Raw genomic sequence first — 24,899 nt, forward strand, 5'->3', positions numbered from 1 at the left:
CAACATTTGAAAAACATCCATTGGAATTTAACTCATTGTCACCATCCTATAGAAACAGCAGACACGAAAAAACGATAACAGTTCATATTAGAAAAAAAAAACTCGATTGCAGCAAAAAGAAAAAAGTTACCAGTGAATTCGGAATTTCACCATCGACACTGTCAACTTTCTTGAAAGACTGAGCAAAAAAAAGAAGAAAAATCTCAGGGTGCAAACATATGTGAACCGCTAACGTTTGAAGACGCCGAAAAAGCAGTTTTTATGTGGTTCAGTAATGCTCATTCAAGAAACATTCCTATTAATGTGGCATGCATTCAAGAAACTGGAGGTTTGTAAACTCTCTTGGGACCTCCCAGAACTGGACAACATGCCAAAGACAGTCCCGAAGTGCATCTCCACGTCTGTACGGGGCAACAGCAGGCTCACCGCCAAAGTAAGCAGAAAAGATCTCGATGGGTGATGCAAAGTTAGGAGCACGTACATTGTAAATGCAGATAATAGGATTACTTGCACTGCATGAAAAGAGCTGTATCCGGACAAATATGGTATGGGAAATCTCCGCTAAACTCTATGTCTGCCAGATGTATGAGGTAGAGTGCTTGGAAAGGTAGCATGCAAAAGGAAATTTTACCTTACGTATGTGGATGTATACAGGAATCGGTGGAAGTTTCAAAGAATCCTCACAGCTAGCAATGAGGTGTGATGGCTGTGAGGTGTAAGAGCCTTTCATATGTTAATGACTATCAAGTAGAGGTGTTGTCTTTGTTATCATAGCCAGGTGGGGGGATTAGCAGCAGGCTGCATACTGCTCTTCCCGAAGAGGCTATCCAGCGTCTTGATGCGCTTGAGTGTAAGTTCGGCGAGCAAAGACCGCAGGAAGAGTCAAGCCATGCGCTTAAAAGAGTCAAGAGGGCGCATAACGTAGGCATTGCGGTGAATTGAGCTTTATGTTAGCTGACAATATAGTAGAAAATTATACCTCGCCAAGTTAGACTAAGTTAGCGCTTGGCTACACATCTACTTTTGTTCCTTGCGTCTAGCTTATTTAACAGTTTGTCACGTCTGAATTATACGATGTTGTTTGAAAATTCTTTGTTTCCCATGCGTGTATCTACCAAAGCGTTTTTAATTCAATGTTACAGGAAGCTGTAAGGCGCCTCCATAATTCGTAAAACAGCCTGCACAAATATGATCCACAAACTGGGTAAGCAGTGTTTTTTTTTATATATGCTATGTATGGGGTTTTATGTAATTATTTTAAATGTAATTAATGACACTACTCTCTTTCCACACAGAATAAGTTCACCTCATAACCAGGCAGTAATGACATATCTGCTGGAGGAATTCAAGACTACTTTTACAGATGCAGACCCTGAGTGTATAAAGGGTAATTTATACACTTAATATTTGTATATAAAGGGGAATTGTTATTATAATTATGTTTATATCCCCTTTATTGTTGTCCCTCTAATAATTTGAATTGGTTTTGTCACTTATATGAATTATTTTTTCATTCAGCATGCTGTAGGACTTACTATGAGACATTGCGGAGGAAATACTCTTTGTCTCAGCCAGGAAAGTCCCAGCTAAGAGACTCCATTAACTCTTTGAGGGCTGAATATTTTTTCCAAAAAACTCTGTTTTCTGAAAAGTACACAAAGCAATGGTTTCACACATGAATCAACATAAAACATCTGTTGCTATGTGCAGTGGTTACTGTTGGCACATGTTTGGCATCCCTGGCGACAGTGGCTGTGCGGGGGCACCTTGATGGTCAGCAGGAATGAACGGTGGGCCAGCTGCCTGGCTGTTTTCGCACAGCAGGTGGGTGGCGGTGGCAGTCGCAGTGTGACGCAATATGGTTTGTACCTCTTATCAGCTACACAAAAGTGTTCAGTACCACGATCAGATGGGGATTGATCAGATAAGGCTGGTACCTCATTTTTGTTTTCGATATCCATCTCCAGATCACTTGCATCAAACTCTGAGTCCGACAAGTCAGAGTCCTATTCAACGAAATTATGTAAAACGTCCATGGAGTAACTTGCTTTGCACATTCTCTTTGGTCTCTCGCCAGATGTCGATGCCATTTTAGAGGTTGTTTGCTCTTTGCTACTCATGCACACATAGGGAATCGAGGTTGAATCAACAAAGCCATGTAACTTTCCTTCTAGGAAAGTGAGTCAAACTAAAACATAAAGGGCGAGTTTTGTTGCAGTTTACAGCTGATTACCGTCCTCAACCCCTGAATTTCGACAAAAGTCGACATCAGCCCCGAAAGAGTTAATATAGGGGCTAAAAACCAACAAAGGAAAAGACAAGTAAGTGTACAAATTAATATATATATATATATATATATATATATATATATATAGTTTGGTACATCTCTGGGTGTTTTTAGGGATTAACATATGGTGTGTTTTGCAGTTGCTGGAGTCCAGGTCTAGAGTCATCCAAACAGATGCAGAGAGAGAGAGAACTGTGGCAGACTGCAATTCTGGACCTGATGTCCGATGAAGAGGATGCCATCGTTAATGGAAGACCGTTGTGGGTTGTGAGGTCTCCACCTCACAGGAACCCACAATTGTCTGAGCTTTGCCAGCACCTTCAGTCCAGATTGGAGGCGGATACGCTGTCAGCGTGTAAGAGCTGATGGAATCGGGCCAGAAGAAGATTCATTTTTGGAACTTTAATAAGCACTGGTGCATGTTTGTTTCATTGTTTTCAATTTACTTGCACCGTCATATTTGCACATTTTTTTCTCCATATTTTCAGGTTTTTCTTATTCTTACGTTGTATATTTATTAGTGTTTGGTTTTATTTTAATAAACACATTTCTGAATCAATTTTATTCTCATTTTTTAAACGGTGTGGGGGATGTACAGTACAGTGGGGGTGGGGGTGGGGAGTGTATATGGTCCGTCTACATACCTGCCCAATAACCAATCAAGTCACTAAGCTATGAGGGCTTGGGTTGGGCTAAATAAAAAGTGTGACCAATTGAAGTGTTTTTTTTTTGGTTTTTTTTTAAAAGACCAATGTAGAACAGCAGAGTTGTGCAGAGGTGTAAAATGCAAATGGTTCTTGAGGTATGAATGTCTCCTTGAAAGAGCCTTGAGTGGATTATTTGCCATGGCAACAAATGGCTGTACCATGGAAGAATCCCTCAGCAAGATATATCCGAATTGGTATCAATCCGGAAGTATCCTAGGTTGGTGGAATTTGATGTATACGCTCAGTGGTACTTGTAGATACTTCCAAAAATCAGTGGTGCATACAGGAGTTTCCTAGTACAGATACACTTTTCATGCAGTGTTGGTCACTGACCTGGCCACGACCCTGCCTGACTGCTGTGTCTGTGTATAGCAAAGTGGCAGATCATGCTACAATAAATAACTGTGCCGTTCCTGTTTCAAACTGAATAAAGCTGGTTTTGCTAAAGTACTGAGATTAAGCCTTGTGTTTTGGGGTGCAAGACAGGGACTTATAGCGCGACCCCGATCTTTTATGATTTGCTTCTGTGGCACTTCACTGAAGTGCTGTGAGCCTGCTATTGCCCTGCCCCAGCAATGGACAAACAATCTTCGTACTTCAGCATGTCGTTCTCGTTGGGTGGGGAGTGGGGGGAGATCCCAAAAGTGTTCAGAAACCTCACAATATGAAGAAAAGGAGGATTCAGCTTCTGATTGATAACTGTGCTGCACACAACATGCTTCCACATTTAGATAATGTTCACATTGAATTCCTCCCACCCAATTGCACAGCAGTGCTTCAGCCATTGGATTTGGGCATCATTCACACCCTGAAAGTGTATTATGGCAAGGAAATGCTGGGAAAAATTCTCGTCAGCATAACTTGTACGCAGGAGGAGATTAAAATTAACGCGAAAGAAGCTATTGAAATGATTTCAAAAGCCTGGACACAAGTGAAAGAAAGCACTATAGTAACAAATGCAGAATCTCATTACAACAAAATTTTCATTACAAGAAAATATTTTTTAGGTCCCTTGGAGTTCATTGTACAGAATTTTACCTGTATTTTACTAATGAAAGAGTCAACACAACATGGAAACACCCTTGGGTAGGTAAAAAATACCATTATTGTTTTTGATTGAATTGAGCTTTATTTCAACATATACAAACAACTTTGAAATATGGCAGCATCCTATAGGCAGAAAGCCTTGGGCATAAGAGGTTACAAATTAATGTTACATTTTGCACAACCGATTTGGTTTGAAATTTTTTTAATTTGGCTTATTTGCAGGTGACTCATTTTTCATGGTATTTTGTTTAAAAATTCAAAGTTCAGCTTATTTATGGATGGACTTATTCGTGAGTATCTACACTATTCACTTTTCTAATGTGCTCATTCCAATGCTGTCTTTAGGAGTTGGTGTCTGCATTAAAGAGAATTAAGTAACTAACGCTTTAAAGTTGTTAGTCTATCACAGTGAAAGTTCCCTGAGACACATACACACACAATTTACTCACTGAGAAGCATAACTACTATCAGCTTCAAATAGTAAATGTGAAATACCAAGAACAAACCTTTTCCAGTTGACTATGGACATGCTGTACAATAAGATCCAATGCAACAAAATTTTCTCCACCTTAAAGAAAAGGCATGGAATATTAAAAAATTGTTAGTTTCTTCAAATACTATAACTTGGCTCTTTCTTACTATGTTTAAAAAACACATCCTTTCAGCCAGTCAATCTAAAATCATCAGATTTCTGTTACACCTGGAACAACATCAAAGTTGTCATTCCCAATCTGTCACTCAACTTCAATCAATCAACCTTAAAGTTATTCTCTAACATCATAGAACAGTGACTTTATGCACAAAATCACTAAATTGTATTTTCTTTGACAATGTTACAAGTTTGAAAAAAATCTGCTTATTTAAGGAATAAAATGATAAAAGATTTTTCCTGTTTTTTTGCATGCCTTTTTGCAAACTTCCTGCTTTATAATGTCAGGGTTGAACACTTTTTTGATATGGTTACAGAACCATAAAAACCCAATGGTATCCCCCTTATTGTCACTAATTGGAAAATTCATTAAAGCCTTGTTTAACATAGAACACAGCAGGCTAGCTAAACATACCATATTAAAAGCATGTTTATTTTTACTCAACACATAATTCTATCACGAAAGTGATGCTCCTAACAAGAGCACTGATTTTCTAGAAATACATGAGGTTTTGGTATTTTACAGACAGTTTCAGGCAAAGTTATTTGATTACCTTCTTCTTATAGGACATCTATCTATGAGTTTATTACAAATGAATTAGAAATAGTATAAAAGGCAAACAAAGTTAAAAAGAGCAGCTTTACATTACTGACTTACACATGACAGACAGGGCAGTAGTAGTGCTGTTGCCTCACAGCAAGGAGACCTGGGTTCACTTCCCGGGTCCTCCCTGCGTGGAGTTTGCATGTTCTCCCCGTGGGTTTCCTCCGGGTGCTCTGGTTTTCTCCCACAGTCTAAAGACATGCAGGTTAGGTGCACTGGCGATCCTAAATTGTCCCTAGTGTGTGTGTGTGTGTGTGTGTGTGCCCTGTGGTGGGCTGGCGCCTTGCCAGGAATTTGTTCCTGCCTTGCGCCCTGTGTTGGCTGGGATTGGCTCCAGCAGACCCCCATGACCCTGTGTTAGGATATAGCAGGCTGGATAATGATTGACTGACTGTCTTACATGACAGACAATGTGTGGGTGTTACCAAGATATTGAAGTGTGTTTGTTGTGTTGTGTTCTGGATCATTTTGCATACATTTTATTTCATCTTGGTATCTACTGCTAAAATTAACATTTTGATTGCACTAATTGTTCACTTAACATTTTTACAATCCAATAGAAGTGTTTTAACTGCATCTACAGTAGAATTCAGCTACTTTCTTATACATATTTTTTCGTCACAAAGTACCTATCAGAAATAGTGAATGGTGGGGGTGAGAGAGAATTTAGTTAATTTACTTTTGTTTAATATACAGTAATGATGCCAAATAATACTATTAGGGAGAAACAAACAGAAGTGAATTTTGTCGACAAATACACGTTAATCTGGGTTTAGCCAGCAAGGAGCCTGAAGCAAAAGTTAAACCCTCGAATGCACTTCAATGTTTGCCATCTGCACATTTTCTAACTTGTTAATATTTGCAGGATCTTGTTCTGGTTAGCACACATTTTATACATATATATATGAATGAATGAGTGGTCAATGAAAAAGGTTATTATATATATCACTAGGGGGCTCCGCCACCCCCAAGTTTGGTTTACCGGATATACAATTTAATTCATGGGAATTGTTACATATGTATTATTTTCACTTTTACTTTAAAATTTTAGTAAAAACAATATTTGGAATTAACTTTTCTTCAAGATTGCACTAAATTTTGAGTCTGTGTTTGGACTTACTTTGTGACAACGCAACGTATAACTGCCTGTGAGTGAATATCGTTTTTTTCTCTCTAATAAATAAAACAACTTTCTCAAATGTTTGTCCATGCTCTTTCTTCTTCGCTCTGTCATTGACGTGTCATCTACAGCATATAAAATTATTGTCCTGATAAAATTTATAACAGCAAAGAGAGCAGGAAGTGTGTCTGCCAACAGCATTCACATTACTAAGAGCTGAGCGCATAGGAACTGTGTAGCATTCACACGACTGAGGTTAGATGACCATGGTCTTGTTTGAAAATAGTTGTAAGTAGGGTGTGACTTCAAAGAATCTCATGTTAAAAGTTTCCGTCTCACAGGAATAAATACCAGGCCAATGTTTTTGGAATCTTTTAATTCTCGCTGGCAACACGGATTAGATGACCTACAAGTCACTTACTAAAAGTTTAAATCTGGACAATATATTCAATCACTTTTCGTTTTTCCGTTATTTCACCGAGTAATAATTTCCATTTGTTTGCGCTAATGCGATCTTCACTATCCTTTTTATGAGAGTTTGGAATTTTCGGACTTTCATTATCTCCAACCTACCCTGCTTGTGCACCGCGTCAACATTTTTAAATTCTTTTATGACATTCTACTTTTTCATCTACTCTTTGTCCTTTATTTCTGGCCCTAGGTGTGGTTAAATCTCTTTCTCGCAGGACATATAAGTGTCTTTCCAAGAAAATCACATCTCGTCTCCCTCCTAGACTTTTATTTATAATAGAGAGATATACAGTCATGAAAAAAATTAAGTATCTCCATGTAAATCCTTGATTTTTTCAACATATTTGAACAGGCAAATATCAGATCTCCATGCACACTAAAGATAAAGATGGTATATTCAAACAAGTGACACATAACATTGACATGGTGTTTTCATTCTCATTATCTAAATTAACAGAAAAAAATGCCACGTGGAAAAAATAAATACACCCCTACAGTTATCACCACTTTAAATAAAATTAGAATCAGGTGTTCCAGATTCGGTGCCAATGATTAGAACCTCCCTAGGCACTGTGCATGTGGAATCTGCCTCATTTTAAGGAGAAGTTTGAGAAGTTATTTCTTCACAATCATTTCATATATTACTTTGCCGCATAATTGTGTTCTAAAGTGAAACTTTTATTTATTTATTTTTTAAATAAATTTTAAAAATACTTTGTCTGTTCCTGCATCTTACAATGGGAATGAAGGGTACACGGGTACATAGGTGAATGATAAAGCCTAAAAACATACCAAATGTGTCCAATTTAAAGCACTATAGGTTTCAATTTAAGAAAATATGCCTTTCACATTTATAAGGAATCCTGGTTATAACAAAAGGAAACTGGAAATAATCATTTTATCACAGATACTTGGAACTACTCTTGATGTAAAAATACATTTCCTATTTGTTTGTCGGTTCATCTACAAGTGGTGAAGATTTTAACTGACTGATAATTTGTCAAGGACTGGCCAGCCCAGCAAATTCAGCACGAGGCATCTCATACTAAAAAGTCTTCAAGAAGCCCAAAATTTCATCACAAGCTCTGCAGGTAACTCTTCTATAAGTTGGTTTTAAATTACATGCATCTACAATTAGAAAGAGACTGCACAAATTTGAACTACATGCGAAGGTTTGCCAGGAAAAACCCTCTGCTCTCTACAGAAATCATTACAACAAGATTACACTTTGTCAATGAGAATATAGACAAAGACCAGGCCCTCTGGAACAATGTGCTCTGGACAGATAATCAAAGTTAAATATGTTTGGCCACTGTAAAAGTATATGTTTGGCAAAAACCAAACAGCATTTCAGTAGAGGACCATTTTCATGTTTAAATATGTTGAAAAAATCAACAATTTCCATAGTGTGTATTTTCTTTTTCATGACTGTATATGCTGCCTTATGCTAAAATTGTTTAAATTAATTTTTGCTCCCTCATCAAACAGCAAAGCAAAAACAGGGTTTCAGAATTTTCTGCAAATTTATTAAAAATAAAAAACAAATAAATAAATATATATTGGATTTTCACTCTCTGCTCCTTAGTCTGGTTTTCGGTATCTACTCCTTTCACTCAAATAACTGTTTGGGATTTGACTTAAAATATTTACAATGTAACAAACAGTCTTGTGTCACTTGCAAACTGTTATATCAGCAATGTAATATACAAGCAATATGTTATTTAATTAAGATGGCACACAAAAAATGTCAAGTATTGTGATATATCTCTTACCTCTTGGTACAACAATGTCTGCCACCTGCACTGTAGGCTCAATATATTGTTCAAAAGCAGGCTTCACAAACTTGTTATATTGCTTTATAACTCCTGAAATATCACGTCCTCTTTCTGTAATGTCCCTCTTCAAACGACGGACCAGACGAATATCAGAATCAGTGTCCACAAAAACCTTCATATCCAGGAGCTGAAATAAAAAGTGAAACAGCAGTGTGATCAAACTGAACTAAGATGAACTATAGATACATCATAGACAAGTCTTCAAATAGTAAATATAATTATGAGTAGCAAAAAGCATGGCATTTACTATATGTCCTGTTTACACCAGCTGCCTCAATATTTTCATTCTCAATTTTTCCTGGCTCTTTACTCTCTCTGATTTAATTATCTTTAGTTGAGCTCACTTTTAGGGCGAAACAACTAAAAATATTAATCAGAAACTTCTTAGTTACAATTTAAAAAACAACTCATCTTTAGGATATGAGAAGTGAATTACATTACATAAAGATTGCCTTGAGAGCTTACAGATTGTAATCTTTTTAGTTAGACAATAAATGTAGTCATTTTGTTTGACTTCTCATTACATCCATAATGGCTAAAACAAGACAAATACTCTAGTACCAGGATGTGAGATAAACACTAAAGTAGCTGGAGAATAACGTAAGCATACACAAAGATCAAATTATTTCCTTTTCTTCCTTCTTCCTCTATGGAATTGTATTTACTTCTTCTCATTTTAAATACTTATGTGAAATATTTATTTACTGCTTATTTTTAATTATTTGTACAGATGTTGAACCTATTTAGTAAGATTTTTAATTGTATAATTTGACACCATTCAGTTCGGAAGACTGACCTGAGGTCAGAGGTATTATAAAAATAAATTTTAAGCCAAAGATAAACAATATACAGTGGGTATGGAAAGTATTCAGATACTTTCCATACCCACTGTATATAAGTAACTCTCCTTACTGGTCATAAGTCGAGGTCACTAAATAGAATTAAATGGACAAATGATTTTAAAATAATGAGTAAATTTGTGGAATTTACTGAATACATTAAAATTGGAGAGGCAGGAAAGGGCAGAAGAAAGGAGAGTAAGCATGTTATACATATTATACACAGTGTGAAATTCCCCTTTCGGGATTAATAAAGTATCTATCTATCTAACTAACTATCTACATCTCATTTTATGCCCACATTGGTAAATATGAGAATTTGCTAAATGTATTATTGATGGAAGGGCTCAGCACTGGGAAATACAGTGAAAACAGTTTAAAAGATGTTTTACTTTTCCTGACCAAGATAAAATCTAAAATTAAAAATATCTCAACATGATTAACTGTAGATTATAAATTAAAGTTTTAAAGCTGCAATGTTAAAGCTCTCAGTCATGAACTAAATAGGAAATCACTGTTCTCACATCTAAGTTCCCTGTGGTCAGATATTGTTTTAGCGTTTTTGGACCACAGCTATTAACAATGTTTCAAGTACCTGCCATACTAGGTCAGGTGTTTGTAACTGCCCTAAACTGAAGACAATCTCGGGAGGAATATCTATTAAATTGTCAGGATTAATATTACTCCTAATCCTTTAATGCCACTGGTTGGATTACAACCACATGGAACAGGATTATGCAACAATAAATCTATTGTGATCTCTTTGACTACATTGCTTACACATCCATTTATCTTGCTTTACTCTTATAATCATAACTCATCAGGAGTAATAAGGAAGTAATATTTGAAAACATCTAAATCTAGAAAATAAAATTCTTTTGACAGAAACAGAATCATTTGAGAATTAAAATTGTTGCAAAAAATTAGTGTGCTGAGCCACTGTTTTTTATTTAAGGTCCTATCTTGTACTTGGGTTTTTTACTCATGTACTTGGACAGGGCATTAAGTGTTTACTGGGATTTAATGGAATAATTTTTAATCTCCATTTTGTAATGTTGCATTTTATATATAAATATATATTTTATAACAGCTATGCTACAGTCTAAGATGGATTGAAATCTAAGTGATTAATGTAGACCTCCGCATTAATATTTGCATTGCACCGTGCAACATATATGTCTCTATTATATGCCATCTGGTATCTGGTATGGGATTCGTAAAAACAGTGTTAATGTTTGTGATGCACCATCTATTGAAAAGATAAATGCAATGCATTTTATTACTAAAAATGTTTGTTGTGTGCCATCTTTTAAAAAGACAGGCACAGCAACCGGATGGACACACAGTCACTTATCCTTTTATTCAGGGGGGTGTATATACACTCCTGCGGTGGACTGGCACCCTGCCCGGGTTTTGTTTCCTGCATTGCGCCCTGTGTGGGCTGGGATTGGCTCCACCAGACCCTGTAGTCAGCATATAGCGGGTTAGATAATGGATGGATGGATGGTATATACACTCACTGGGCACTTTATTAGGTACACCTTGCTAGTACAGGGTTGGACCCCCTTTAGCCTTCAGAACTGTCATAATTCTTCATGGCACAGATTCAACAATGTACTATAAACGTTAATCAGCCAATGATTTTCGTCCATATTTACATGATAGCATTATACAGTTGGTGCAGATTTGTCAGCCGCACATCCATGATGCGAATATCCTATTCTACTATATCCCAAAGGCTCTTTATAGGACTAAGATCTGGTGACTGGGGAGGCCATTTGAGTAAAGTGAAATCATTGTCATGTTCGAGGTGATTTGAGCTTATTGACATGGCGTGTTATGTGTTATTATGCAGGAAGTAGCCATCACAAGATGGGTAAGCTGTGATCATAAAAAGATGGACAAGGTCAGCAACAATACTCAGGCAGGCTGTGCCATTTAAACAATACTCAGTTGGTACTAAGTGGCCCAAAGTGTGCCAAGACAATATTCCCCACACCATTACACCACCACCACCAACCTGAACTGCTGATACAAGGCAGGATGGATCCATGCTTTCCTGTTGTTGATGCCAAATTCTGACCCTACCATTCAAATGTCACAGCAGAAATCAAGACTTATCAGACCAGGCAATGTTTTTCCAGTCTTCTACTTTGTTCAGTCTTTCAATTTTGGTGAGCGCATTGAGAATTATACCCTCAGTTGCCTGTTCTTAGATGACAGGAGTGGCACCCGGTGTGGTCTCCTGCTGTTGTAGCTCAACTGCTTGAAGGTTCAATGTGTTGTGCGTTCAGCAATACCTTGGTTGTAATGAGTTGTTATTTGAGTTACTTTTGCCCTTCTATCAGCTTGAACCACTCTGGCCATTCTCCTCTCGCCTCCAGCACCAATAAGGCATTTTAGCCCGGAGAACTGCTGCTCACTGCATATTTCACCTTTTTCATACCATTCTCTGTAAACCCTAGAGATGGCGTGTGTGAAAATCCCTGTAAATCAGCAGTTTCTGAAATACTCAGACCAGCCTCTCTGGCACCAATAACTGTATTCAAATGTTTGAATCTTCAAAGCAGCAACCATTTACTGATATAACAGCCAAATACATGAGGGAAATCAAATATTGGTCATGTACTTTTTTAGTGGATACCTACTGCCCTAGATGTACCACCCTGACACATTTTTTGTCACCTTTTTATCTAAACAGGAAATAGTGTTTTTGTTGATGAGTGACTGAGTGAATTTTGCAATGCAGACACACAGATAGATAGATAGATAGATAGATAGATAGATAGATAGATAGATAGATAGATAGATAGATAGATAGATAGATAGATAAGATAGATAAGATAGATAAGATAGATAAGATAGATAATCCACTAACCTGAGCTTTACAACAATGTGACCAGTAGACATGTAAAAGTCAACTTGGATTTTGCAAAAAGACACCTAAGAGAAACAATTCTATGCATCATAACTGTACCATTTATCACCTGCACAACACTGGTGGTAGCATTGTGCTGTTGCATTGTTTTTCAGTGGCAGGGACTGAGAAACTAGCCAAGGTTAAGGGAAAGTTGAATGGAACAAAATGCAGTTATATCCTTAATGAAAACCTGTTTCAGAGTGCTCTGAATCTCATACTGGGCCGAAGGGTAGGTTCAGCATCCAACAGGACAATAACCCTAAGCTCAATGCAAAGACAATATAGGAGTGATTGTGAATATTCTCGTAAAAAAATAAAAAAAAAATCTTTGAAGAGACCTGTAATAGCTGGCAGCTGGCAGTCTCTGTTCAACTTGCAAGAAAGGAAACAGAGAAGAATGGAAGAGAATGGAAGAAAATCCCCAAATTCATGTGGGTAAAACTTGCGGCATCATATCCAAGAAAACTCCAGATTGTAACCTCTGCCAGAGCTGCTTCAACGAAGTGCTGAGTAAAGGGTCTCAACACTTGTGTCAATGTAAAATTTCAGCTTATTTTTAATAAATTTGCAAAAAATTCTAAAATACTTTGACTGCACTGTATATATACAAAAAATATGTATCTCAGTTCCATTACAGTTACTACTACACAACCATGGGCTGTTTGACTCACAGTGCTAGATATTCACTATGACAATATGACATGCTGATTAGAAATCAGAACTAATATTTCTTTTTTTTGTAACAAAAAACACTTAGTCTTGAGTAAAGGAAAAACACTGCTATACCCTATCACAGCATATCACTTTGATTAACAATGAGTTATAATGAAACAGACTTGTGTTACTTTACTATATTTTTTATACAAATCAACTTACAAATTACAATTCCTTATATGGTTTTGTAGTTTTAATGCTTATAAGTTAAATGAGTCTGAAGTGGACTTTGAACCACCAACTGTGTCATTAACTGCAAAACATAACAGGCAAACAAAAACACAAGGAATATTACAGCAAAAAGTATATCATAATCACTTACCTGACTCTTAGTCTTCCATTCTGGATATTGTATACTTACTTACAATCATCTCTTTAAACCACAATATAAACAACAAAGAGAAATTATTCTTCCCTTTCAAAACTGTTGCACCACTTCATTAATCTCATTATATTCCATCTCAACAGACTAGCAGCACTATTAATCATTCTTGTCTAGAATGGGACACAGGAATGTCAAGAGGTAATGATGAATGCAGTCAAAGATACCACCAAGCTTCTCTTGCTGACAACGCCATAATCATAAAATAAATGGGTTATTGCCAGCTTCTTTGCTTTGACATTTTCTTAAGTATTTGTATAAATGGACGAAAGTGTTTAGAAATATTGTGACAAAAGTAACAACTTGCAATGGAACATTTTTTCACATACTACAGTAAATATTGGAGAAAAACCAACAAAACCATACACAAGGACCTTCCCCATCAATACTTTCTCCTTTAAAACAATTCAAACCAATGTAATGCAAGGTTTGGTCTGCTGGTCTCATTAATACAAAAAGACAGTGTTTCTAATTTTTGAAATCAGTTACCCAGTCATTTGAACTTTTTGTCACTTTCATCCCTTCTAGATATATCTTTTAATGTGATATTGTTGATCACTGTGACACTGCTCATGCACCTTTAATCTGGGATGTTGGCGTGGCTTTCTTTTGGATTTCTTTTGTGTAATCTACCTATAATCTCTTGTTGCTAAACCACAGTCCATGGTCAACATGTTGAGATATCCAGACTTAATATTCCCAAACTAAAAACAATGCTAATAATAAAAAATATTACCTTCAACAGCTCCTTGTTGGCAAAAGCCAAGATCCCTTCAAATATCACCACATTAGCTCCATAGACAGTTTTCTAAAACAAAAATACAAACAGGACTCTTCAAAATAAAACAATAACCAGGAAATGCAACTATGATTACTGTAACACCTAAAAACCTAAACTTGGTATAAAGCCACGCACATTTTCACGCTAGCTCAAACCCTGGTGTACGCAAGTTCTCCTATTGGTTTTGCAAACTGGTGGCACCCAGCATCAAAGCAGTGGTTTTTTCCAGTATGGTTTCTCTTTCTTTTTCAGATCCACATCCCTGACGCGGCTTCATATACACTGAAATTACCCACATATTGTTTATTAGCTTAAGGCAATTGATTGTAATTAACCCGTAACAATATAATGGTCTACGGAATGGCCAAACTATTCCAAATACCATAGCTGCTTTAGCGTTGTTACTCTCACTGCACCTTCTTCTTCTTTCAGCTGCTCCCGTTAGGGGTTGCCACAGCGGATCATCTTTTTCCATATTACTCTCACTGCACCACTGAGAGTATTTACATCACTGTATCCAAGTGTGGAATCACAGCTCTACAGTAGCTGATCGGAAAGAGAATTATTGGTATATAGCATCTAGCACATGCTGCCTCAGCCATGCTGCCTATTTGAACTTCTCCCATACAGCAAACACTTCAGTGCCTTTCCTCTACGGACCTCACGGTTCAGAAACAGTTTCATCCAAAGAACTATAAATGCAATCAATCAGTCCATCAAGTGGTCCTTGTAGAACTGTTTGTACTTATAAGTACAGTATAAGATTAATTACTGTAAACTTGCGATACAGATACGATATTGCACAACCTGAGCCACTTTAGCTCGTATTTACATATGATGGCGATATCATTTTTAAGATGAAATGCAGCAAAATATCTTTATTACATTATACAGACAAAATGTTAACATTATTTAAATAATCTGTATTTTTAATAATTAAACATGTGAGAACATGGTGTCGCAGCGCTAGCAAGGAGTTGGCGCCCTGTTCAGGGATTGTTCCTGCCTCACACTGTATTCTTGATGGGGCTGGCACGACACTGGAAGGATAGATGGATAGAATAATTAAACATGTACTACAAAGATGTTTCAATGTTCCTTAAAAGTTTTGAAGAATCAGAGCTCTAAGCTTACAGATGGCTTAATGTCTATTACTGAGCTGATTGTGTGGCGATTGGGTACTTGGAGAAAGAAAGGACAGGAATTGGGGGTTTGTACGTTTGAAAGAGACAGTAATGCTACAATAAATTATTTCATCGAAGGTCGCGCACAGTGCAGCAAGCATCTTGCAGGAGGCAAGAAGAACAATCTCTGGATGGGGCACCAGCTTGTCAGTATCACTGCACCACTGTGTTCCCATATTTAATACATGCTTTAATTCCTAGCATCATGAAAATGAGGTCAAGTATACATCTCAGTATTTTAATTATTCAAAGAGATGTAATATCACGAATGTAATGGATTCTGTGTCCTATCGGAGAAAGAGAAAGCATGTAGTGATTCACACACATACAGCACATCAAAGCTTTTAACGTGCTACCTTAGTTACGATTGTGTTTGATAAACAAGAAAATTAAACGATTTTAAGATGAAGTTTATGATGTTCTACTTTAATGACAAAACAAACTATGTACGTGATTAAAGTGGAAACTTTGAGATTAAAGTTGACATTTTAAGCTTTTTTTCCCCACTGTGTCCCTATGTTTTTTCTTTTATCTGTACCCTAATAAGCTTTCATATGACACTCAGACGGTGGGCTACGACTCACCTCTTCACGGCGACTTTGATATCTGACAACTTTTTTAATTTGGGCACCGTGTGACTTTGTGAACTTGAGCTTTCGAGTTTCTCCGACACTCTATGTCACTTGATCAACATCCTTTTGTTGTTTATACCACTGTTTAAACCAAAAAATAGTATGCTTTTCCTTGCCTCAACTTGGTATTTGCTGAAATTCTTCTATTTTCCCCTGTGCTTTTGCCATTGCCTTTTCACAGAAACGCGGAGTTTAAGGGCTATTTATATTGATTTGCATATTTAAAGAGGCATAATTCTGGGAGGAGTTGGGGAGTGGTATGTGTTACTTTTCACTCTGACCGGGATTAATGGGGTGGAAGAACGTGGAAGTTGACATACACACAGATTTATGCATCTGGATTTTTTTGTGTGTATACAAACACTTCTGCTTTTGTCCGTACGCCATGTTTTAGTGTGAATTCTATGCACAGCTTTATGCATGAGGCCCCAGCTGTGTTAAAAGAGTCAAAAGTATATCCAACTGCACATGTAAAACAGCAGCACACTGTTTTAATGTCATATTACTGGGTTGCTGGGTGTATTCAATGCTAGTACAAAAATAATGAGAGGATGATAGGAGAAGTTAATAAGGTAGTATTAGCTGATGTTTTATTATAAATGTCCAGAGTGCATGGGTAATTAATACTGAACGATATTCAATCAATAAAATCACAACACAATGAATAGTGTTGTTTTGCTAGACTTTTACTGGAAAAATTTAGAGAATCTTTAACTGGTTTGTTTCAGAAAACTAACATAACATACTTGAATGTAGCCATGTAAGAAATATATTTTCCAAGAATAGCAATTTAATTAAACAAATGAGATAAAGTTAAGCACAAGCTGTCTATATTGTCTGTATGTCAACTAACTGTGTCAGATCAGGGGGAGCATGAACGAGACTGAGGGAATAAAGCTGAACAAAAAATAAATAAAACTCTAACTTTTACAAGTACCATAAATTTACACCAGCTGTTACAGCCATAAATGAAATGTATGTTTTTATTATATAATAGTAATAATAATAGCAGGCCACTATGCAAAATGCTAAATGCAGGGAGAACGTAGGCTCAAACAAGCAACCTCGCGATTATGAAGCAGCAGTTCTTACCTCTGCACCAGCGAAGCACACGGATCCCCTTTGTATCGATTGATATTTGGGCTTCAGTTTTTAAACATTGACAGTGACATGTAAATTGAAAAATTCATTTTATGTTCTTTAATTTTGACCTTTCATTTTAGTTATGTGTTCAACATTTCTTGCCTCACATTTCCTGTCATCCTACAGTATATTTACACAGATCATTCTAGACACGGAACACGCATGAAATGTATGCATTTCAAATAGCGATGTTAACATTTACCCTATACAAATACAGACACCATACTCCCGAATAAACAGACGTCAGCTGTGAGAATTTTGTGTCTGACCCCAGTGTGGGATGGGTGAGCAGGCCACCTGCTGCCAGTGCTAATTGACAAATTTCCACAACAAAGGCACTGATGAAGAGGTTAGAGGGAATTTAAGGTAGCCTGGCATTATTTTAATTTTCAAAGGTTTCGGGAATTCTAGTGTTAAATAACACTTTCTTGACAGACTATGGATAAAGACATTTTGCATGACTAATGTATGCTGAAAACTTTTCCTCATATAAATTTGTCAATTAAATTCTTACAATAACTAATAATATGTATCAAGATGCCAACACAATTAGACAATACTTTCTTACCCACTCCTTTCTTCGACTATGTAATGTAAAATCATAGACGGGAACTTTCACACTCTTTCCTTTCTTTAGCTTCCGCAGGACAGTGATCAGCAATTCAAAATCAAACGCATCAGGATGGTCAAAGTTATACTCATTCTTGGCAGCCAGCTCCTGTTCCTCTTTACTGAGTACCTGGCAAAATATATCATAGAAAATAAAAAAAAAAGTATATGCAAACATGGGTGAAAAAACTCAACTATGACAATGAACAAATTCAAGTAGTTAAAATAAGAACACAAATACATATAAAATGTAACTGACAAAAATATAAATATCAGGCATAAACATAAAATATATTTAGTTTGTATTTAATTGTGTATTAATAATATGCTTATTTCCTAATCAGACATGGGTCACCAATGTATAATATACTAAAGACACAAACTTAGATATTCTAGCTTGGCAATATGGAAACACACAAGAAATTCAAATATGAGTTCAGGTCAAAATCAATATTACTAATATCTTAAAGCTGTTGTGCAGTGAGACGGCTATCACGCATGCTGGTGACCCTTAGAAACTTGTCTTCTGATGGGGTTGTGACTTAGGGTCTGCCAGATCTCTTCCTATCAGCATTTCTTCCAGTTTTCAATTGTCTTTGGATTGTGTAGGCCACCATACTCAATGAAAATTTTTTTTGTTATTTTTTTGCAGTTTCTCTGAATGAATTGCCTCTTGCCATAATTAATTCTGGGAGCTGCTAATTGCCACACCTGTGCTACGTCCCCGTTTTAAAAGGGGAAGTGTGAGTTCTAGTGTGGGAAAAAAAAGAGAAAGAGTAAAGCTTGTAGAGTGAGAGTGCGGCACTGGGGTAAAGAGAGAGAGAGAGAGAACGAGCCAGTCGGTTAGAGAGAGAGAAGGCAGTAAGGTCAGGGGTCCTGTGACAGAGCGAGGGATCATGCTCTAGGTATGGATCGTACCCACTGATTCTGCTGTGGAGTGGGTGCGAGCAAGGTGGCGTCCTCTCTAGGTATCCAAGGTATGACTACATGAGTGAGAAGGATGATGAGAGGACAACTGACCCCGAGCAGTCTGGCAGACACCAATGGAGGCAGCCAAGATGGGGGGGCGGGATTGAGAGGACTGCAGTTGCTTAAGTTTCTCTAGCTGAACAAGCAATGGGTGAGCCGAGGAAGATTTGGAAGGAGTTGGGCTCAGCTCGTTTGACCCAGTGACTGGTGGTTTTTATTCCTGTTTTTAGCTTTGTTTTAATTACTTGGATTTTCCCTGTTTTTATGGATTATTTATTTATGCTAATAATAAAAAATATTACCTTCAGCAGCTCCTTGTTGGCAAAAGCCAAGATTCCTTCAAATATCACCACAATTAGCTCCATAGACAGTTTTCTAAAACAACTGTTTAGGTCTGATTTGTTTTTAATAAAAACACTAAACACTTTTCCACCATCCTGTTGCCTACAGTGTTTTGTCCCCACTTATCAGCTCATCTGGTTACATTATCAACAGTTTTGGGTTCAAAAGGCTCCCAAATCAGGAAGACAGAGCATGGAGCAGGACCGTCACATACACTTGCAAGGGTAATAATACTGTGTATCATTTCATTTGTTAATTGCCATTACTACTGGAATGCTGTCCAAGTAGTACTTCAGAGGATGTAGTAAAGTTTGTTCCAACTCTGCTTGCAGACATACAGGCACCCAGAGAGGTTGGGCCACCTGAGCAAATTGTCTGCTTCAACTTGAAAGATTTAATCTACTTTAATTGCTGCAGAATATCAGTAAGTACTCTGTAGAAGGTCTATTTGTAATATTCTGAAATGTCTTTTTTTCAGTTTTTGCTAACTTAAAATTTAAATTTAAACCTCTGGTTTACTACTTCCCCATTTTAGGTCATTCAATGCATTTCAACTGATTAAATTTGAAGAAAAATTGGAAAACTGAGGTGTTCTAAAACATCTGACCAGTAGTGTATCAACAGCTCTTCTGCACAATTTTCAGTTTCCTTTCCCACCTAATATCATGAACCTCAAGAGGACAGTCATGAGTGAATGCTATTGGACCAGGAAATGAACACATTTCTTGTAAAATTCCAAGTAAGTAAATGCTATTATATTCCTAGAATATATTAAAAAGAGGTTAACTATTGTATGGACTAATGATAAAACCAACTACAATTAGTGTCAATACCCATTTTTCAAATAGCTACTGGAATAAAATTATATACTTTAAAAAGCTTAGCTTTTGTTGGTGCCCTTACCATGGTTATTATGGTTTCCCATCACAATGTACTTTTTAGTTTATTTCACAAAGATATTTCTACTTTATTTTTATACTAGCGACTGGGAGCCCGATCAAATCAGGCTACAAATTCTAAGTTTGTGAAATCCATACTTTCTCTGCAAGGAATTATTTGTTTTTTTAAGTTCTTGAAATGATTTTGTTATCATGGCACTGATTTGTGCTTAAAATAGATCTTTTCGGCCAATGTAATGAAGAGCTTCCTGTTTAAACGGGGCTGCGAGACGTGAACTCAGCTCTTCCGGCGCACCTCATTTGATTTTTTCCAGCAAACAAATTTTCAAAACAAACTGTAATAATTATGTTGGCGTGGTCATTTTAGATCTGAGATCGGCTAAAATTTAAACAATGACCGTTGTTAATACCCAGCAGAGACGGATGCGCATTACACAGAGACGGATGCCAAAACTGAACTGCCCAAAGATAGATTTCGACGTACCAAGCAAATGGTGATACGTTCTAAATTACTTATGGTTCCAGAGCTGTCGAAGGGTTTAAGTCAGTCGACGATGTTAGTCCTGGAAAGTACGCCCCACCAAAGCAACGTTCCAAAAACCAACCAAACTTACTGTTATCTGCTCGAACCAACACCGACTTACTATACTCAGCCGTCCAGCGGCGTCACTGAAGCATTGGAACATTCTTAGCCAATCACGCAATACTGCGTCCGCGTTTGCCACATGATGTTCTAACTACAGAGGCAGAGTCTCATTGTATGGTTCTAACTTGTATTGAGTCGAGGTATTGACGCGAACACCATATATACGGGGTACTGATACAAACACCATACATACTGATAGTATCAAATTATATATAAGGATACAGTGCATTCATAAAGTATTCAGACCCCTTTATTTTTTTCACAAGTTGCTATATTGCAGCCATGTGCTAAAATCATTTAATTTCACTTTTTCTCCACATCAAACAACACTCAAGTGATATTTCAGTTTTCTAAAAAGTTTGCAAAAATGTCTGAAATCTTCTTTTTGCTTTGCCATTCTAGGGCACTGAGTGTTGCTTGATGTGGGGAAAAATAAATTTAAGACTTTTAGGCTAACATAAAAAAGTAAACTCTTTTGAGAAATCTAAAGCCAAAATCCATTCTATATATATAATTCACTAAGGGCACGCAAGACAGTGAGCGCAAGCAGGACAAAGAGCCCCGTCCGCCAACTCTAAGACCATGAGATATGCTCGACAGAGCCCAGCCCGCCAACTCTAACTAAGGGCAAGCAAGACAGAGAGCGCACACAAGACAGAGAGCGCACGCAAGACAAAGAGCCATGCCCGCCAAATCACACAGCCCCACCCACCAACTCTAAGACCATGGGATACGCACAACAGAGCCCCGCCCGCCATCTCTAATCCTACTTCCGCATCCACCGTCGCTCTCGATCAAACAGCAATAATTAGCAAACAAACAAAGATAAATTCACAATTGGTATGCCACTTTGGAATGATAAGTTTTGAGGGTAGTTTTAAAATGTGTTATTGAATCGAGCTGATGTATATGAGAGTGAAGAGAATTCCCGAGTTGAGGAGCACTATGAGAGACGCTCAAGCTCCCACAGCACAGAGGTTGACGTGTGGTACAGAAAGTACAGCTGCAGATGAGAATCTGAGTGAGCAAGACGTGTGTCAGTCTGTAGGAGATCAGTGAGGTTGTGGAGAGCTTTAAATGTTAAGAGCGGTATTTAGTATTGTATTCTATAGTTAACAGGGAGCCAGAGAAGTTGAGAGAGAATAGGTTTAGTATGTTCAGTGGATTTAGAACAGCAGGTTATTATCCTGGCAGCAGAATTTTGAATAAATTGTAAGCGATGGATACGTTTTTGTGGGATGACAGACAGAATACCATTACAGTAATCTATACGTGAGGTGACTTAGGCATTGATCAATACTTTAGTACTGTGTTGCATAAGAACAGGACAAAGTCTAGAGATGGAAGAAAGCAGTCTGAGAAATGTTACTTATACGGGAGGAATTATTTAATAATGATAATGATTATTATTATTTAATAATTGCCATTATTAGTGTATAAATGGATATAGATAATTGCATGTAAACGATTCGCCAAAATCTGTTGTATGTAAACGATACTGTTTAAAACGTTATTGTTTTTTCATCAGAAAACCCGGTTTCCACGTTTACCTGTATTAGTTTAAATGGCACTTTTACCACTCGCAATAGGGCGGACGTGCGGACTTATCGTGTTGACTGGGCAACACAGTGAATGCGGCGTCTATCTATATATGTCTATGTTTTCCGTAGCCTGCTACAAGAAGGTACTCTCTCGACCATTGGCATTGGTTTCGCTCCTTGCTATTTTCGTTATACTGTGACAGTGGTTTCCTAAGCCTTTGATATACTGAATTCATTTCTCTTCGTTTTCTGTTCCCATTCTTACACCGCTGCTTCGGCTAGTACACTATAAACAACACAGAAACTGATAAAATTTTTGTTAATATCATGTTGTTTTGAAAATTATCATTCTGGGGAGAAATTCTAATTATTAAAAATCCATCCAATAGAAATAAAAATCATGTTTGGTATTAACAAAAGTCCACATAAATGATTTAGAAAACTCAGTATCAAACAAGTTAGAAAATGCACTGTATAACATTTGGGCGAGTCAGAAGACTGTGCAGGCACTGTAGCCGTCGATGACTGACTTCAGTGGGTAGGCTCTGGAACCTTCTCAATCCATTTCAGGTTTTCAGCGGCCAAAGACTATTTCGCCAGAATTGGATAAAAAGTTTAAAACAGGCCTTAATGGGAGTCAAGCCCAACACAGAGACCACTATCACTCAAATATGCACATAAACATACATATACCCCACAATGTGCAACTACTAATTACCCAGGGCCTCATGTGTAAACAATGCGTACGCTCGTTTCCATGCTTACTTTGAGATGTATAAAAACTAAACTTTAAAAAAAGCCATTCCCACTTTCAAGGCAGACCCACACCATGCATATGCAAGTTTCTGCTCGGTTTTACAAACTGGCGGCACCCAGCGTCAAAGCAGTGCTATTTCTGTGTCATTTCCCTTCTTTTTCATATTTGCATCATTCTGCAACAATATAATGGTCCATGGAAAGGACAAACTATTCCAACTACCACAGATGCTTTGGCGTTATTAGAAGACAAGGCAAGCTGAAGAATTAGAACAGACAGCACATTTATAGGTGATGATGACTGGCTTCTAAGTTGATTTCGATATCCAAGAGCTATCCTCTTGGAGCTGTGTGCTGAACTGGCACTGGCTTTACAAAGGCAGACACTGAGGCAATGTGCTCCACCTACTCCTTTGCAAGAACTGTCCACTCTTGGGTTTTTAGCCACAGGAGCTTTTCAACATGAACTGGCTGACTGATTGGGTATTTCACAATCAACACTGAGTCACGCCATGCCAGCTGGGATGGTTTTATATGCTTTGTCATCCAGATATATAAAATTGCCTTACACTGTGGTAGAACTGGGAAACATCCCAGAGCAATTTGCAGGAACGTCAGGTTTTCCAAATGAAATCAGAGCAGTCACATTCCTATTGCAACGGCACATGGACATGGACAAGGACATGTTACATCAGCTAGGGATGAATCAGCAAAAGAATGAGCTGCCATTACATCATCTATAACAGACAAGCCTATAAAAACGGCAATTCTGCACAGTCACAGGTGCTTTTACCTAGTAGTGTGGCAAAAGGCAAGCAGGCCTTTTAAGGATAGTGAGTTACCTCAAAGAGTCATGTAAAGAGCAGGGAATCGATCCATTGTGGCTCTTGGTGCTGACGCTACACTATAAAGGCACCTTCTGAGAATGCATTTGTTTATGTAAATAGAAAGTATTTCCATTCTATTATTGTGCTACGCTATAATCCACAGAAAATACACTGCATTGTGCAAGCATGTAGCGTGCTGCATAATGTGGCACACAATCGTGGCTTGCTTGTACCTGAAGAAATGCATTATGATGAACCTGACAGAGACCCACTAAAAGATCACCCAAATTGGACAGCGTTACAACTTTGTCTGGATGTAATTAGCAGAATGTAAAAACAGGTAATCAAATGCAGCATTTATTTTTTAACCAATTCATTTATATTCTTTAGTTCATTGGGCACATCTCTTACAGCATACACTATTGTATTTTGTGACTCCAGAATAGTGTCTGTCAGCACACAGCCAGATGGTCGCCCAGTGGTTTCCAAGGCAAAGGTGTGTGTGCAGCCATCACCCAAAGATGTGTTGGTCACATCTTCATGCTGACTTTGATATCTGACCAACTCTTTTTTATTTTGGGCACTGTGTGACTTTCTCAACTTGAACTTTAGAATTTAGAACTCTGCCATGCTATATCACTCCATCACTTTCCTTCTGTTGCTTATACCACTGTTTAAGCCAACAAATAGTATGTTTTTTTTTGCCTCCACTTCACATTCACTGAAATTCTTCTTTTTTCCATGTACTTTTGACATTGTGTTTTAACAAGACACTGAATTGAAGGGGCTATTTATATTGATTTGACTATTGAAATATGTGAAATTCTGGGAGGAGTCAGGGTGGGGCTGTACACCCATGCACGTGTGTTAAATTTCACGTTCATTTAGATTTATAAAGGTGAAGTGTGTGGAACTTGCCGTATGCCCAGCTTTATGCATCTGGATTTTTTGTGCATATGCACATTTCCAGTTTTGTCCATATGCCACGTTTTACT

At 37.5% G+C, this 24,899-nt stretch overlaps 1 protein-coding gene across 4 annotated transcripts in view; it reads right to left on the reverse strand.

Annotated features, from left to right (window-relative positions):
• Positions 1–24,899, reverse strand: part of si:ch211-243j20.2 (uridine-cytidine kinase-like 1) — an 87,266-nt gene that overhangs the window by 36,645 nt on the left and 25,722 nt on the right. For all 4 annotated transcript variants that reach the window (XM_039749014.1, XM_039749015.1, XM_039749013.1 and 1 more), the window contains exons 4-7: positions 17,884–18,054; positions 14,312–14,383; positions 8,658–8,847; positions 4,548–4,609 (exon numbers count right to left, since the gene is read on the reverse strand). In XM_039749014.1, the coding sequence (XP_039604948.1) occupies positions 4,548–4,609; positions 8,658–8,847; positions 14,312–14,383; positions 17,884–18,054 (495 nt within the window). The remainder of the gene's footprint in view (positions 1–4,547; positions 4,610–8,657; positions 8,848–14,311; positions 14,384–17,883; positions 18,055–24,899) is intronic.

Source organism: Polypterus senegalus, chromosome 3 (assembly GCF_016835505.1).
Source record: "Polypterus senegalus isolate Bchr_013 chromosome 3, ASM1683550v1, whole genome shotgun sequence".
NCBI classification, from domain to species: domain Eukaryota; kingdom Metazoa; phylum Chordata; class Cladistia; order Polypteriformes; family Polypteridae; genus Polypterus; species Polypterus senegalus.